Raw genomic sequence first — 16683 nt, forward strand, 5'->3', positions numbered from 1 at the left:
AAGGCGGTATGCTCCTCCTATCCCTGGTAGAGCAAGCAGTTGCCATGGTGACGACCCTAACCTGGGTTGAGGGCAAGCAAGTGACCAGCGTTGACTGACCAGTTTCATCATCAGAAATTAAAGAGTATATATATAAAAATGAATATCCTTATTCTTTTTTTTCTTTCTTTCTTTAAAAAAAAAAAACAACAAAAAAAACGTTTAGCTTTCTAGATGCGTCCTTATTACTTTCTGGAGAATTCAAGAGTTTTTTGGGGTGATTAAAAAGTTTGTTGATTTTGATATTTGTGCTGTATTGTGGTAACACCTTTTTTTTTTGACAAATGGATAAGATACTTATCTGTGCACTGCCTCCTGAGAGTCCTCCAGTGATGATGATTCTGTTTGGATTATTTCTGTCTTGTTGAATTGATAGAAAGATAGATAGATACTCTGTAGTCTACTGCATGGGCCTTTCTGCACCAGCTCTGTAAGCCAATCTGCCTGTGTTTCAGTAAAGTGTCTGTTTGTGACTCAACCTTGTCCTTGCTTTCTTTCTTTTCTCTGTCCATATAATGTCTGACTGTCTGGAATAGTAGCTTTAGGTCTGAGACCCTCTATTGTCTGCATGTACATGTATGTGTGAGTACAAGCATGAGAGAGTATGGCATGTACTGTATGTCTGAGGGAGACTGTTTGTCCGAGAGGGTGTGTCTGTTTGTCCTAGAGGGCGTGTCTGTTTGTCTGGATCTTAATTACAAGGCCCCAAACATGCTCATTTCCTCACTTCCTGCCCTTGTACCTCCCCCCAAACACTCACAAACATGCACTCCATGAATACTCATCCCTTACCGCACGCACACACACACACACACACTCTCTCACTCACACATTCTGCAGCAGACCACAGCCTCAGATACCCTGGCTCACTCTCCCAAAGATGGTAAAGCCCGAAAGTCCCTGGCGGGTCTCACCCATGCTGCGTCACAAATGCACCCATGAATGTTTTATTTGCCACGCGATCAACTTGTTAGTCAATTGTTGGAATTTTTTGAGTTTTTTTGCCCTAAGCACGGGGTCAGCCATAGTCGGCACCCCTGGAGCATTTAGGGGTTAAGTGCCTTGCTCAAGGGCACATGCTTAATGGCGTTCCACATGCCATGATGCTCCACAAGGGGGATAGAATGTTTTTTTTCTCTGTTGGAGCTCGGTATCATGGTCGCACACTCCGGTGAAACTGGGGGGCCGGCCCCGTGCCCCTGACTGACTGACAGGGAGACCCCAGTGGAAGTCAGCTCTTCAGGACACGTCGTCTACACTCGGCAGAGGGAGAAATCGGAAGTTTTGATACCGTTCCTAATTAGGGTGAGGGAGACTTCAGGCCAAAACATCGTCAAAACAAACAACAATGTAAGACGGCTGCAGTACTACAGACCTGGCAGAGCGTGTCTCTAAGGGTTTAGGAGCTGTGGGTCCTTGTGAGATTGTCTGAAAATTGTTCCACTCATGTTAAAATAGTATGGTGAATCATTTCCCAAAGAGGGTCAATCATTACCATGCATCCACTTATCCCTCACATTCCATAGTCAGCGCTCTGTGAAGAATAACAAACATGTTCTGTTCAACACAAACATAGATTATATCGTACATTACTCTCTTTATTTAGTGACACATTAGTTACATGTAGTGTCTATGACAGTGAATACAAAACACAAGTGATATTTCAGATTTTGAAGAGATGCATTACCATAGCAGCAACGAGTTGACAATTTTGCATTGCTCTTAAACATCTTTGTATCTCAATAAAACATCTTTAACCACATCGCCAAGCAGTCATTCCTCCATCTGGCAATGTAAACTACAGGTACATTTCCCTAGTGTGTGTGTGTGTGTGTGTGTGTGAGAGTGTGCGTGCGTGTAACACAATCATGTGTTAGGATACTTCAAAAGTGATTGTAGATAAACTACAAAACTGGAGTCTCGATACAAACCGTTACATATAATTGACAAACAGGTTTCACTCACACAACCATACTAACATGTGCATGGAACACAACCACTCGCACAACCATACTAACATGTGCATGGAACACAACCACTCACACAACCATACCAACATGTGCATTGAACACAATCATGTGTTGCACATGATACTTCAAGAGTTACTGTAGATGAACTACAAAACCGGAGTCAGTCAGACAAACAGTTGAACAAAAAATTAAATCGGACAAACAGGTTTCTCACACACCACCATACTCAACATACATACAACCATGTGCTCTCTCTCTCTCATACACACGCACACACGCACACACACACACACACACACACACACACACACACACACACACACACACACACACACACACACACACACACACAGGTTTTCATACCAATGTAGACCAGCAAGGGTGAGGGAACACAGGTCATTGGTTATGATGACAGTTAAATAATATAGTGACGTTAGCATACGAGGGCAGAACTAGAAACAAGTGTTCTCAGGAGTATTTCTGGATGCTTTTGGCTTCACTGTTTGTGTTTCGGACAATGCATGCACTCGCCGCCCATCCCTACGGAGTCCAAATGGTTTCATTCCCTCCAAGTAGTGAATTTCAAACCACATTCTGTGGTTTTGTGTGGGAGGCCAGCCCATGGAGTAAAAATACTCTTTAACCACCTCAGCAGTTACAGTAACACAGCCTATAACTACCCTCCAAGAAACTCCAAACTGTGAGCTATTCTGTAACTTACAAATCAGTCAAATGCCATTTGGGGTGGTCGACAAAATGGGAAATTCCCCCATGAAGTCCCCCATGAATCGCTCCAAGCATGTAAAATGTGGATCGATTCTGTCATTTTGCAAACTTCTTTTCCCGTCTTTCCTAGTGGGACTGATGGAGTTTCTAGTCACCTAACTGACAATCAATAGGCAGCAGTGGGAAACGATGTGCATAAATATAACAAGTTCCTATAAAGTAGAATCTCTTTCATATAGAGGACTAGGATAGGCACCTCCCTGACAGCTGTGATTATCATATACATCATGATTATTATTAGGATGTTGTAAGGATGTTATGTTGTAGACATAGTATATATGGACCCACGGTAAATACAAGTATGACATGAAACATTCACACACGCCCTCATAATATGAACAATTCAGAAAACAAAAATGTCGTAACTTTTGATCGGGTGGGCAACACGCACCCCTGCCCATAGCTACCGCCGGCCTGACAAGGATTCAGATTATTACTAGGAAAGTGCTTCAACCTCCGATTGTTCATGCTCATAACAGCTGCACAGTGAGACAAAACACACTCGCGACCTCCCAGACAATAATGCCCAAATGGGTAAACAAAAATCACAATACAATTGTGAGGTCCTCAATTCTTAAGGTTTCAGGGGAAGACTTCACAGCCAGTTTACAATGACTCAACACTGATTTGATCAGCACCTCCTTCAAACTGATCAGTAATAAAACATATTTTAAATCATATGGAGTAACTTAAGATACATCTTGTGGATATAAATCCATATTTGGAGAGTGAGATCTGTAAGGGAATCTCACTGGTAGCTGAGTGGCTATCTAGAGTCCCGGGAGAATTCGCTCCCAAAGATGTAGGATGATCCGGAATATTCCTTTCTTGCATTGTCTGTAATGAGGGGGTATGTGTATGTGTGCATGTGTGTGTTTGACTCAATGTGTTTGAGTGTGTGTGTGTGGTATGTGTGTGTGTGTGTGTGTGTGTGTGTGTGTGTGTGTGGGTGTGTGTGTAAAGCCACCCCACGTTTTGTGTCAAACCCGTTTGTCAGCGTTCTCTGGTTGCCAGGAACTCAGAACCGGGTGTGCAGGTTTAACACAAGATCCTGTTCCTTTCCTCCTTGCTGTAACGTAGGTTCCCCCTGCCCACTTCTCACGCCCGCAGAAACTTCTAGAAGCCTCACATCCTCCAGGTTAGAGGGAGGTTGTGGAGTTAGGAAGTCTCTTTAAGCAGTCCCAGTTTCCGCAGCGCCTCCCTGCGGGACTCGTCCGTCGCCCCTCGTCCGGAAAACTGCACGGTGATCCCCTGGGAGCGGAACGAAGGCTTGGAGGAGGAGGACGACGACTTCCGCCTGGGGGTCAGGTCTGGAGGCGGGTTGGCGGGCGCAGAGGCTCTGGGGGGGCGCGCCGGGCCGTGTGAGGGTAGAGGATCGGGGGGGCGAGGGGAGGAGGCGGTCGCCGTTCTAGACATCCCCCCGTAGCTTTGTTTGCGCTCGTAGGGCGGGGCCTTTGACTTGGCTGGGGGGGAGGCCAGCGGAGGAGGCCTGACTTGCTTACTCTTGCTTCCCTGGTGAGCGCTGATGATGTCCGGGGGCTCGCTCCAGACGCCGGGGGGCGCAGCAGGGGCAGCGGGGGTCATGACCTTGGTCTTCCCCCCGTAGCTGTTGAAGTCGCTGGATAAGGCCGCCGGGGGGGCCTTGCTGTCACGGCCACTAGCAGCAGGGACAACGTCCTCGCTCTTCGAGGACCCGGAGGGGTTCACCACCATGGTTTTACCGCCGTAGCTGTTAAAGTCCATGGAGGAGGAGACGTCAGATGGGCTGACCGTTGCCGGTGGCGATGGGTTCACCTGCGGCGATGGGTTCACCTGCATGGTCTTGCCACCGTAGCTGTTGAGGAGGTCTACCGGCGGCGGTGGTGTTTCTGGTTTGCCCCCAGGCGTCAGGGTAGGGGTAGGGGGAGGGGTAGGGCTAGGAGTAGGGGTAGGGGTTGGGGTAGGGGTGGGGGCGGTCGCGGTCGCGGCAGGAGGTTTGGTTACGCTGGATACGGTGTCGGTGTTGGCGCTGCTGGTCGGGGTAGGAGTGATTTGGACCGAGGACATGGCGCGGCTCCTGGTGGTCAGGCCCAGTTTGGACAGCGCCTCCATCCGGGACTTATCCGGAGTGGGATCCCGGAACGACACGCTGCGGGTGGGAATGTTCCGGAGGGAAGGCTGATGCGACTGCTGAGGCTGCTGCGTCTGCTGCGGCTCCTCCTGCTCCAGAGGGTGGGCCGTCCCCGAGAGGTTGGCCAACATCTGGGCCCTTCTCTCCTGCATGTTCACGTTGGCAGCTGATTGGCTGTGGTGCTCCTTACTACCGCCCAGAACCAGGCTGATGTTGCCGGGGTAGCGGGTGGGCTTGGCGGAGGTAGGCGGGCCGTGTTTGACCTGCTGCTGGTCGGGGCAGGCGGGCGGGGGTCTCTCGAGGTCCAGGCTCCTGCGGCGTCCGGACAGGAGGTCGGAGGGGCGGAGGTTTGTGGCCCCTCCCCCCTGGTGCTCGGCGATCTTGTGGGCGATGAGGACAGGGGTGGGGACAGAGCCCGCAGGGTGGTACTGGGCGTGGCCATAGGGGGCGCTGTCCTCACCGGGGCCCGGCATGGGCAGGTTGTACTCTGTATGGAAGCTCTCCATCGGGTCACGCCTGGCTTTCATCTCAAAATGGCTCTCGGGGTTCACGTTCATGCTCTGGAAATCTGGAGGAGGAAGGGGTTTAGAAAAGGAAAGGCTTCAGTTCTCTTTCCATCGTGTGTACTTCAGTACTCGATCGACGGCATTCTGGATCACATCAGTCCTAACATCAGTGCAATAAACAACAACGTGATATCTGTCATTTGAACGATAATGTCATCACTCTAACGATTGAATGCACTCAATATCAGTTAGTTCTAAATGAAAAAAACTACCAGGTCTAGAGTGAAGCAGAGGGTGGGCTGAGGTATACCTGGCATGGTGAACCCCTGGACCGGGCTTGGTTCTGTTCGGACCAGGTCTGTTCGGACCAGGTCTATGATGTCCTGGTCTTTGGGAGCAGATGGGAGGCCCGAGAGGGGAGGCGAGGGGCTGAATCTGGGGGTGGGGGTGGAGTGGGTGGGGGGGGGTCCATCGGAGTCATCAACAGGGTTACAGTTCCCTGTCGACTGCACGTTCAGTCTCCCCTCCTCCTCTAGGTCCTCTTCCAGAGAGTCAATGGTCTCCTCGAAGAACAGGATACACTCCTGCTCCTCTCGACTTAGGAACTGCAGCGCCTCGTCCTCCTGTAGGGGGCGACACAGAGCACGGCACACCACACCATTAATGCTAATTTCGCAATAAAAAATGCCTAGTTCCCGGTCCACTTTTGTGTCATCTCAGCTCTGGTGTATTAACTGTACACTCTGTTCCTGACCTCCATTAGAAATTAAAATATGTAAGGCATGTAAGCTCAAACACACATCCAGTTTTTCGCCTTTCCCATAATCACACTGAGAGAACTCTGTCTCAATCCACCCGGATAACTGCCAACTCCACCCAGCTGGCCACCGCCTCTCTCTCTCTCGTGTGTGTGTGTGTGTGTGTGTGTGTGCGCGCGCGTGTGTGTGTGTGTGTGTGTGTGTGTGGGTCACTGAGAACACAGGGCTGCTTGTTCCTGCGCCCCTACCTTCCAACCTTCTCACCTCCTCAACGTGGCTCAGAGACCCCCGCCCTGGAGACGTAGCCCGCATCCTCCCTACCCCCTGGCCCGCCTACCCCCTACCCCCTGGCCCCACCCACCCTCCCTACCCCCACCCCTAACCTACACCTACTACCTGCCCCGCTTTTACAGAGCACAGCCCCTGAGCTCAGCACAATGGGGTATCCAATGACAGTGCTGGTTTGACGGCTGCTGTGTGACTATTGATTTTTCCACTGCGCCCTGAGGTCTGTTTCACTCCAGATAATGCTCCGGATCAAAAGGAACCTTCATGTCACAGGAACCTGTTTACATTCAAACCTGATTGCTTTAGGTTTAGGTGACTAGGTAATTCTCCGTCACAGAGTCCACAATCCACACAAAAGACAGTCTATCTAGCTTTATATACGTAGAAAACGTGCACATGCTGAACGACGGGGTTGTCACAGCAACAGGATGCTAGCCCACTGACGGTTGGGATATAGCCCATGGGGACAGACCAAGTCCAATGAGACACGACACAGACACACGGGCACAGACATACAGACACACACACACACACACACCCACACCCACACCCACACACACACACACACACACACACACACACACACACACACACACCTGTGACCACACCCAGCTGAAACCAAAGTGAGGACAATAAGCAATAACTTCTGTTGTGTGCAGGAGCCAGAAAAACTGCAGCTCAACCGGTTCCACTGTCTGTTATGTTGAGTGTGTCATCGGCATGCAACAGGATTGAGTTGTTAATCCTGTGTGGTTTGTCTGTGACAGTCTGAGACGGGCTCTGTTTCCTGTATAAACAATGCACTACTCAGTCAGTGGTTGGTTTGCGCTTTAAGCAAAGAGAGCAATTGAAGCACCTGCTTTAATCCTGATGATGCAATAATAGCCAGGTGAGCGAAAATATTTTACAATGGTGAAAGGAGTGGAAAACACAATGGTCTCTTAATCAATTAAAGGTAGATTGAACACGTGGATACATATTGACCTAGGATACAGCAGAGTGAACAAATGATTAACTAGAAGGTTATACTATAGGTTTCCTATACTCACACATTGCCTTCTTCGGGCCCCATCGTGACCCCCGTTGACCCTGAAGTGGAGGTGAGGATTGGCCTGCACATCCATGGTGTTACTGGGTCAAAGGCGAGGGCACTCTTTGGCATCCCATGGAGGGTGTGCTGGCTTTTCCGAGCGGTCCTTGTTGTCGTTGAAGTCCGGAAATGTTTCCGGTCTCACTCTGAAGAACCATCTAATCCAACATCTTCAAATAGTCTCTAAAAAAAACAGAGAGAAAGAAATGAACATAATGAAATGCAATATTTCCTACACACAAGACACTAAAGATAACTAACCTGTACAAAGCCCTGTCCTAGAATAGAATGATTATGTTGGATGGTGTTTTGGTTTAACATAACATCCACATTGTTGTTGACTGTCTCTAAACTCTCAGAGGAGGCACTGGTGAGAACAAAACACCCTCTCACCACCGAAAATACCCCACATCCTCCCTCCACACACCCTACAAACTTATTCAGCAAAATGTACAACCAGTTGGACGATTTCCCCCAAACCCCTCCTCTGTCAGAGCTCAACTGAAGCATCAGGGACATTTTGCATAGGATCGTCATATTTGCCTTTGGGGGGTCTCCGTCACCAAATAGCTACCAACAAGGTGCAATGTGCGCCCAGTCCATCGACCCTGCCTTTTTAAAAACGCAATACCCATTCACAGTGTATGTATTCCTGTCGATCCGTGGTATAGCCATGGCACAGCACGACAGAGCTCAGTTACTGATAGACGAGTTATATTCTGGATCAGTGATGTTAGCGAGCAGTCAAGCTCTACCGGACAATCTCTCTGGTTGGGGGTCCTCGAAATAAACCCAGCGAGCGCTCAAAACCGGCGGTTCTTGTCAAGGTGACATCTACACATTCCATTCTCGCCACCTTTGTTGATATATTGTCGTATTGGTTTATCCTACATCGTACAAAACGATGGCATCGCGCGAACTTTCAATTAGTTTAAATAGACCTATGCAGTATGTAGTTAATATAATATATATAATATAGCCTAGGCTATGTCAACGTTTTTTTTTTTTTGTCACTACCAGCCTACATAAATAAACGTACCCATATAGCGCTCAAAGAGTCAAACAATGAATTAGGCTACTGGTGTGGACATATACATTTAATTATATATAATCCAGTCTAATCCACTAGCCTCGGCAACATAGATTAAAAAAAAAACGTTTTCCCCTATAGGCTATAAGTAAAATGAGTCAATCCTTCTTTACTTTGTTCTCCAAAGTTTTCGGCGCTCCCTCGTCCGCTGAGGTCCGGGCGTATCGAAGTCACTGTGCGTAATGTGGCGCGTCTCCTGTTCCAGACGCACAGGACTCCACCCAGCCCGGCCCAGCGCGGAGCTTTCATTCAGGTATTGGAGACTGCCCACTGCGCCGAAGATCGCCTTTCAAAAGGTTTTAAAGTATATCAGTCCATGACATTACGTGACGTTAGAATTATACGGTTCTATCTCCATTTTTGGTCAAAATTTTTATTTTTATTTTTTTTACATAATCTGATCCATTAGGTGTTTATTAATGCCTGTGTGGTGTTATTTTTTTAAATGTTGAAATTTCTGAGTTAGTAATTAATAAAATACAAAGGTTCCATCTCATCAAACATAATGGAATGTAAAAACGTTGACGCTCAATATCTCTGAACTGCCCTAAACGGAGATAGCACCTTATCATTCTAAGCTCACCTATTGGAGACTGCCCTCTGCGCCGAAGATCGCCTTTCAACAGGTTTTTAAAGTATATCAGTACTGTCCATGACATTAATCCAATGTCCACTAACAAAAAGCGCTCAAAGTATACGACAATACAGGAATAGGCCTATTATGGTAGTACGTGTAGCCAAGCTGCACATCTTGACTGCTCTGCATCCCACACGCCTATGCCTGTAATTTACCTAATATCACGGACGAGATGTCATGTGAACACATACTCGTCATTATGAACACGTCGTATTCCATCGTAATACTCGTTTAATAAATAGCGTTTCACCTAAACCCCGTTTCCATTGTCCCGAACTGCTACAAACTTGATAAACCTCCCGACTTGCATTGTTACCCTATTAATCAGGTTTCACTTTGTGTGAACTATGATGATGAATCATTGCCGATCCCTTTTCCAGTTTTGTAAGATAAATAATTGGGATATGATTATTATTAGATCGAGGCCTAATTAACCTAAATGAAAATAAATGCCGTTCTGGTATCACAGGCACACCACTGAAACTCGGTCTGACACACAATGTGATGGTGTGTAATCGTGAGCTTAGAATGATAAGGTTCTTCTATCTCCGTTTAGGGTAGTTCAGAGATATTGAGCGTCAAAGTTTTTACATTCCAGTATGTTTTGTGAGATGAAACCTTTGTATTTTATGAATTACAACAATTTTAAAAATACCACCACACAGGCATTAATAAACACCTAATGGATCAGATTATGTAAAAAAAACTAAATTTTGACAAAAATGGAGATAGAACCTTATCATTCTAACGTCACGTAATGTCGCCTACTTTTACACACATTCGTTGCATCACTTCAGCGATTCTCTCATTCGAGGACTTTTATTGTGACATCAGTACGGCCACAACCCGGAAGTGGCGGTTTTGCGGCCATTTCACGTCAGACAACAAACACGGAGTTAAGTTCTCCAGACATGACGATGGCCAGACGCTTGTTGTTCCTCCGAGCGGCTGATGTGGTTCTCCTCAGCAGGCTGTCTCTCCTGGCCGGCCCACGGACACTATGCACACGACCTCAACCACAGCCGCTGACCCTCACACAGCAGGAGAACGGAATAAGGTTGGGTGTTATAGCTTCATTCAAGACACAATGGCTGTGTTCGAAATGGCATACTAGCATACTGCATACTAGCATACTCAATGAGTATATACTGCATACTGCCCACTAAATTCATAGTAAGTATGCCATTACCAGCCGACCGTTAACACTGCAGTATGCATACTGTACTGTGTGAACGCTCTCGCATTCTCAAATCTACGTCATATCTAGTATGAGTAGTATACTAGTATGCCATTTCGAACACACCCAATCTTTCTTTCCACAACAACACGCTAACCACCAAAGTTTATAGTGCCATGTAACTGTGCCAATAGCCTGACGCGCGGCCATCGTTATAACTTTGGGGGTGTCCTTTGCTTTTATTTCAGGAGAATCACATTAAACAACCCCAGAAAGCGCAATGCCCTGTCCCTGTCCATGCTGACCTCCCTGCGGGAGAACATCCTGGCTGACATTGACAGTGATGACCTCAGGGTCATTGTCATATCAGGTGTGCACCGTAAATCTCCTTCACACAGTAATACACAGGGGAAATACAACTTTCAATGTACAGACAAACGTTGACTTCCCCTCTCTGCATTCCCTGCTACTTTCTGGAATGGAATGGAATGGAATGGAATGGTGCGTGTCTCTCTGTCTCCCTGTCTCTCTCTCTCTGTTTGTCTCTCTCTTTCTCTCTCTGTCTCTCTCTGTGTGTGTGTGTGTGTGTGCAGGCTATATTTAAGTTAATGAGACAGCCTATTGGTTATTGGTTTCTCTGTTTTCATGTGTCACAGCAAATGGGCCTGTCTTCTCCTCTGGACATGACCTGAAGGAGCTGACGTCAGCACAGGGCAGAGAGTACCACACCAAAGTGTTTGAGGCATGTTCAGAGGTGAGGCCTGTGTACACACACACACACACACACACACACACACACACACACACACACACACACATTGTGTCTACACAGACACAGACAGACACAGACAGACACAGACAGACAGACACAGACAGACAGACACAGACAGACACAGACAGACACAGACAGACACAGACAGACACAGACAGACAGACACAGACAGACACAGACACACACACACACACACACACACACACACACACACACACACACAGACACACACACACACACACACACAGACACAGACACAGACACAATAACCCACTACACACAACATATGTGCCAGTTCAAAATCTTTCCACATTATGATGTACTGTTAAGCGCTCCCCCATACAGTTCTATATAGTGAGTGTTAAATTGTCATGTAGTAGTACAGTAGTATTATACTGAGCTAAATTGAACTAATTGTATGTAAACAGTAGCTTGTTAGACAGATCAGAGTTCAGCCACGGACAGTCATACATGCACTTAATACGTTTAATCACTCAATCATGGTTTCACAACTGAGTTGACAATACAATTGTGTTTTCCCATGATACTTTTCTCTATGATGCAGCAGCGAGAGTTTTAATGACAACTCTCCCTCTCCCACAAACACACACATCAAATATTTATTCGCCACAAATTTGAATGTTTTTGTTTCAGGTCATGACCCTAATACAAGACATACCTGTGCCTGTCATCGCCATGGTGAATGGGGTTGCCACGGCAGCAGGATGCCAGCTTGTTGCCAGCTGTGACATGGCTGTGGTGACGGAGAAGTCCACTTTTGCCACACCGGGGGTCAACGTGGGTCTGTTCTGCTCAACACCAGCTGTGGCTATCGGAAGAGCTGTACCCAGGAAGGTAAATAGTACACACACACACACACACACACACACACAATTAATTTGATTGCCACTGATGTACTCTTGCGTTGTTCAGGTTGCAATGGAGATGCTTTTCACAGGAAGCCCCATCTCGGCCCAGGATGCTTTGCTGCACGGGCTGGTCAGTAAGGTGGTGCCTGAGGAGCGTCTAGAAGAGGAGACGTTGAACATCGCACGGCGAGTGTGCACGGCGAGCAGACCTGTCGTAGCCCTTGGCAAGGCCACCTTCCACAGGTGTGTGTGACGCTTGTCTTCTTCACCACTGTCACAACCGCCTGCTGCGCTCCATCCTGCCACTGTCTTTCTCTAGTTAGTTGATGGAATGGACCTATTGCTAAGCCACGCCCCCTTTGAAAACGTGGACAAACAAACAACGCTTCACTGACAGTGACTGACTGACTGACCGACCGTGACTGAATGACATTCAATGGCGGGAGTTGGCAAATTTCTGATTTTTGATTTACCACAGCAAGTAATAGTCATGTTTTTTTAAAGATGACAAGAATATTCCGTCTAGAAGCTTTTCACCATCAGATATTAGCGAGTTTTCTGCCTTTAGTGACTTTCGCTGTGATATGATTGGACAATTTCTATTTTGGGGCGTGGCTTAGCGATAAGTCCATTGGATGCATCCGTGTTGACCTCTTTGTTTGTTCAGTAACGCATTCTTTTAGAAAAAAAAAAAGTCCTTCAACATGATCTAATCTGACATTCACATGGTGTTGGGTTCTCCCAGACAGATGGCCCAGGGCCGCGACGCAGCCTACGCCACAGCCTCCCGGGTGATGGTGGACAACCTGGCCCTGAGAGACGGCCAGGAGGGCATACGGGCCTTCATAGAGAAACGGAAGCCTGTGTGGACAAACAGAGCAGAGAAGGCCCATGAATGATGGCTACAGGGCTGGCCCTCAGTGCCCTGTGTGGGTCCCCCTCTGGACTGGAGAGGGAGGCTGTGGACCTGGGTTAGCACCCTGAAACACTGCCACAGACCTGGGGCCTGTTCAGGATGGTGGAACAGTCAGTGATTGGTTATATCAGATGGTTAGGGTTAGGTTATACACTGGTAAAGTGGAATGTCACTCATGACAACCAAACAAATGTTCAGCAGCTTTTATCCTTGTGAGTGACATTCCCTAAATCTACTCCCTATTTGTTGTGAATTGTATGCCTGAGTTTTACGTTTAAGTCGTCTGTGTCTGATTGCTTTCTGTGTTCCTTGTCTTTGTCTTTATCTGTTCCTTTACCCGGGCTGCGCCCCGGGCCGATGTAAAAGTTGGATGGGGGGCGCATTATAAATGAAATTAACATAACAGTGGTGTTCTTTGTGATGCAATCCCTTAACCAGCGTTTAGAACTGAGAATACTCACTGTCAATAGAGAATCCTGTTCAGGCTGAGCAATCCATCTGCAATCCATCTGCAATACCATGTTTAACTAGCCCTCGATACACAGGACACATGGGGGTATGATCAGGAAATTGTTTGTTTAAATCCCTGGTAATTATTGTTGTGATTGAGGGATATTCCAGGGCTTCATCGTGCCTGAGGACAGGGAAGAGGTCTATGGTGAGAACACGAGGAGAGGAAACCACACGAGTCTATTCAGATGCTTAATCGCTTTCAGACTCTGTGACAGGAGAACCAACAGGGCAGTGAACCCATTCAGATAGACAGAACTTCCTACGTTTATGATCTGTAATGTGATAGAAGCATCATTTATGAATACTGTCCAATTATCTGGATAATTGTACTGTTTTATCAGTCAACTGAGGTACAGTTGGAATGGTGAAGGTGAGATGAATGAATGAATGATCTTTATTGTTATTGTAACAGGTACAACAACATTTAAATGCAAGCCCTAGGTGCTAACAATCAACACAGTCCTAAGATAATAAAAAATAAGAATGAGACATAAATAGGGGGGATGATGGTGGACAAACACGTGTATTGTTGGTACTCACACGGTTGTGTGATGTGAGAGACAATGTAAACTAATGATTCATAAGAAATTAAATGTATAAAGAACAAATAGAGTCAATCTGTTGATTATTTCACATGTAGACATGAAACTAATTTGAAAGTGTTGTTCTTTCTTTGTTGTCATTATTTCTGACCCTCTGACCTCTTCGACTGTCACGATCCAACTATCAGGGGTGCAAACTTTTTCAGGCAAAAAACAAATGTCACCTTTTTGGGCCATCACCAGTTTGCATCTCTGAGGGTCTGAGGGTGGGGGAGTGGCTTGCCCGTTGGCGGGTGTCATGAAATGTGCTGAATTCCCACGTGGGAGAAAGAGTGGAGGAGAGTGTGGAGAATGGAGGTGAAGGAGTTTGTAAACCCTTGTGATATTTACCCTAGGTAACGTTATTCCATTGGGACTGTGACCTACCCCATTGTCTTGTCCGGTTTGTTTATTTGTTATATGTCAAAACTGAATGAATGGGACACCTTGCCCTATCATCCCATGCTTGGACTATCCCTGAACAAGGAGACAACGTGACCGGAGCACAACAAGACCGGAGGTAAGCCTCTCCTCTGCCACTACTTAACCCGGTATCATCAAACTGCTAGTGCGGCATGAAACTTTCTACAGTGTTTCTATAGACTGTAAACTTCATTTTTAGACGTGGAACCACTTCAGATTTGACCTCTGGTGTCAGGTAGACTCTAGAATGATAGAATGATCATACAATGATAAAAATGATTAAAAAAAATAATAAAGTGATAAAAAATGAAAAAAGAACATAGTATACTTTTTTTTTTCTTAGAATGATAATAATACATCATATTATACTATAGAATGTTAGAATGATCATAGAATGATAAAAAAAAAAATAAAGTGAAAAAAATGAACATTGATCATAGAATGAGAAAAATTAGAAAAACAAATTAGTGAAGAAAAATGAAATGATGATTTTTTTCACTTTATTTATTTTTCCTTAGAATGATAGAATGATCATAGAATGATAAAAAATGATTTTTTAAAAAAAAGAATGAAGTGATAAAAAAATAATATATATGTATAAAATATATATATAGTATACTGTGTTCTTTTAAATATTTGCATTTTCCATTTGGCAAGAGAAAGGCAATCCCTAATACACACTCGTTCTCTCCCACTCTCTCTCTCTCTCTCTCTCCCACTCTCTTCTCTCTCTCTCTCTCTCTCTCTCTCTCTCTCTCTCTCTCTCTCTCTCTCTCTCTCTCTCTCTCACACACACCATCCCCATCTGATGCTGTAAACGGATCAATGACGGATAAGGTTTTCAGAAGTGCAAAAAGTTAAATAACACATTTTCCATTAATAATATATTTTATATTTTTTGCACCCAAAGATGTGCAAATAGGACTAACATAGATTGTCATCATTCGGTACAACCATTATATTTATATTTAACCAGATTTCTGGTTGTACCGAATTATTTTCTTCAAGTAAACAGTTAAAACAGGCACATGTTTAGCTACCTATGTGAGAACTTGAGCTTGAATTTAGCAATATAAGAATTCATATTAAATATATCTTTCTAAAATATTTAAACATTTCCAGTGTGTTTTAGCGGTTGTACCGAATGATGTGATATTTGAGGATATTCATTACGGGGAGCGGAAAAGAGCATTTATCAAACATTTAAGAGAGAGCTGGCTACTTTTCTTCTCACCCAGAGGGTCTGCTGCAGGGGTCTTAATGATGTAATATCCTGTCACATGATGATTATCAATTGATTTGATCCAAAATGGTGCCTTGAAATTGGTTGCTCCGAATGATATCAGTGAAATAAATTTTTTTGTGACAAAAGTGATTTGAGGAAAGCAAACATTTCTACTTTAAAATCCTTAACCATTTAGCAGTATATTGTTATAAACCCTTGTAAAACCATGCCAGAATGTTTATATAATAGTTGTAATATCATTTTAGATATTTTAATGGCACATTAGCTGGTTGCATTTGTGTTCGGACGGTTGTACCGAATGACTTTTTAACCCATTAAAGAGCTGAAAGTGCCTGATATTGTAAAAAAAATCACCATAAACTCTTTGTGTATTCAATAAAGGAGAGCAAATAGTGTTAGTTAACATAATGTATACATATATATTAATTGTTAATTTTAGAAAATATTACATTCGGACACAAAATGTACATGTCACGTCATTGACCCAAACACAGTTTGTTAAGTTAAACATCAGACTGCTGGGTTTGTGAATAACAATCCCAAGCACACAGATGCAATACCACATGTCTTCCAATAGTGTGATTGTATCTACCAAGGATAAGCACATAACAACAAACACCATCTTTTTTTAAACGTCTTTCATTTCAAATAGCTAGGCATTAACGGCAGCAACACACTACGAGAGAAACAGCCTCCTCTTCCTCTCCCGGCTCTCCATGGACCCCGCAGTGGTTTTGAGGATAAGGGTCTCATTCCAGTGACCGTAGACCAGGCCACGGTCTTCCCTCTTCACTGTGAACTCATAGCACCTCTCAGGCAGCAGGTTCCCGATCAGAACAGAGTAGGCGGTACAGGTGACCATTCCCAGATGGCTCCCTTCCTCTGCGTTGGCCGGCTGCAAGAGCTTGTAGT

General features: G+C 45.4%; 2 protein-coding genes across 3 annotated transcripts in view; both read left to right on the top strand.

Annotated features, from left to right (window-relative positions):
• The window catches only part of LOC308164231 (F-box only protein 39-like), a gene marked incomplete at both ends in the record, with an annotated part of 185236 nt that overhangs the window by 132068 nt on the left and 36485 nt on the right, over positions 1–16683 (top strand). The gene's annotated exons all lie outside the window — the stretch shown is intronic.
• On the top strand, positions 10153–14048 carry LOC308163247 (enoyl-CoA hydratase domain-containing protein 3, mitochondrial-like). 2 transcript variants are annotated; one of them, XM_080537428.1, is made up of 6 exons: positions 10153–10331; positions 10700–10821; positions 11108–11205; positions 11878–12078; positions 12157–12335; positions 12838–14048. In XM_080537428.1, exons 1-6 carry the CDS (start codon positions 10186–10188, stop codon positions 12989–12991), a joined length of 900 nt encoding a protein of 299 aa, XP_080393554.1. In that variant the 5' UTR covers positions 10153–10185; the 3' UTR covers positions 12992–14048. The 2 variants fall into 2 exon arrangements, with proteins under 2 accessions (XP_080393554.1, XP_080393555.1); XM_080537429.1 differs by having other exon boundaries at positions 12842–14048.

The sequence above is a fragment of the Nansenia antarctica genome (assembly GCF_963989245.1).
Source record: "Nansenia antarctica genome assembly, chromosome: 8".
Lineage (NCBI taxonomy): Eukaryota > Metazoa > Chordata > Actinopteri > Argentiniformes > Microstomatidae > Nansenia > Nansenia antarctica.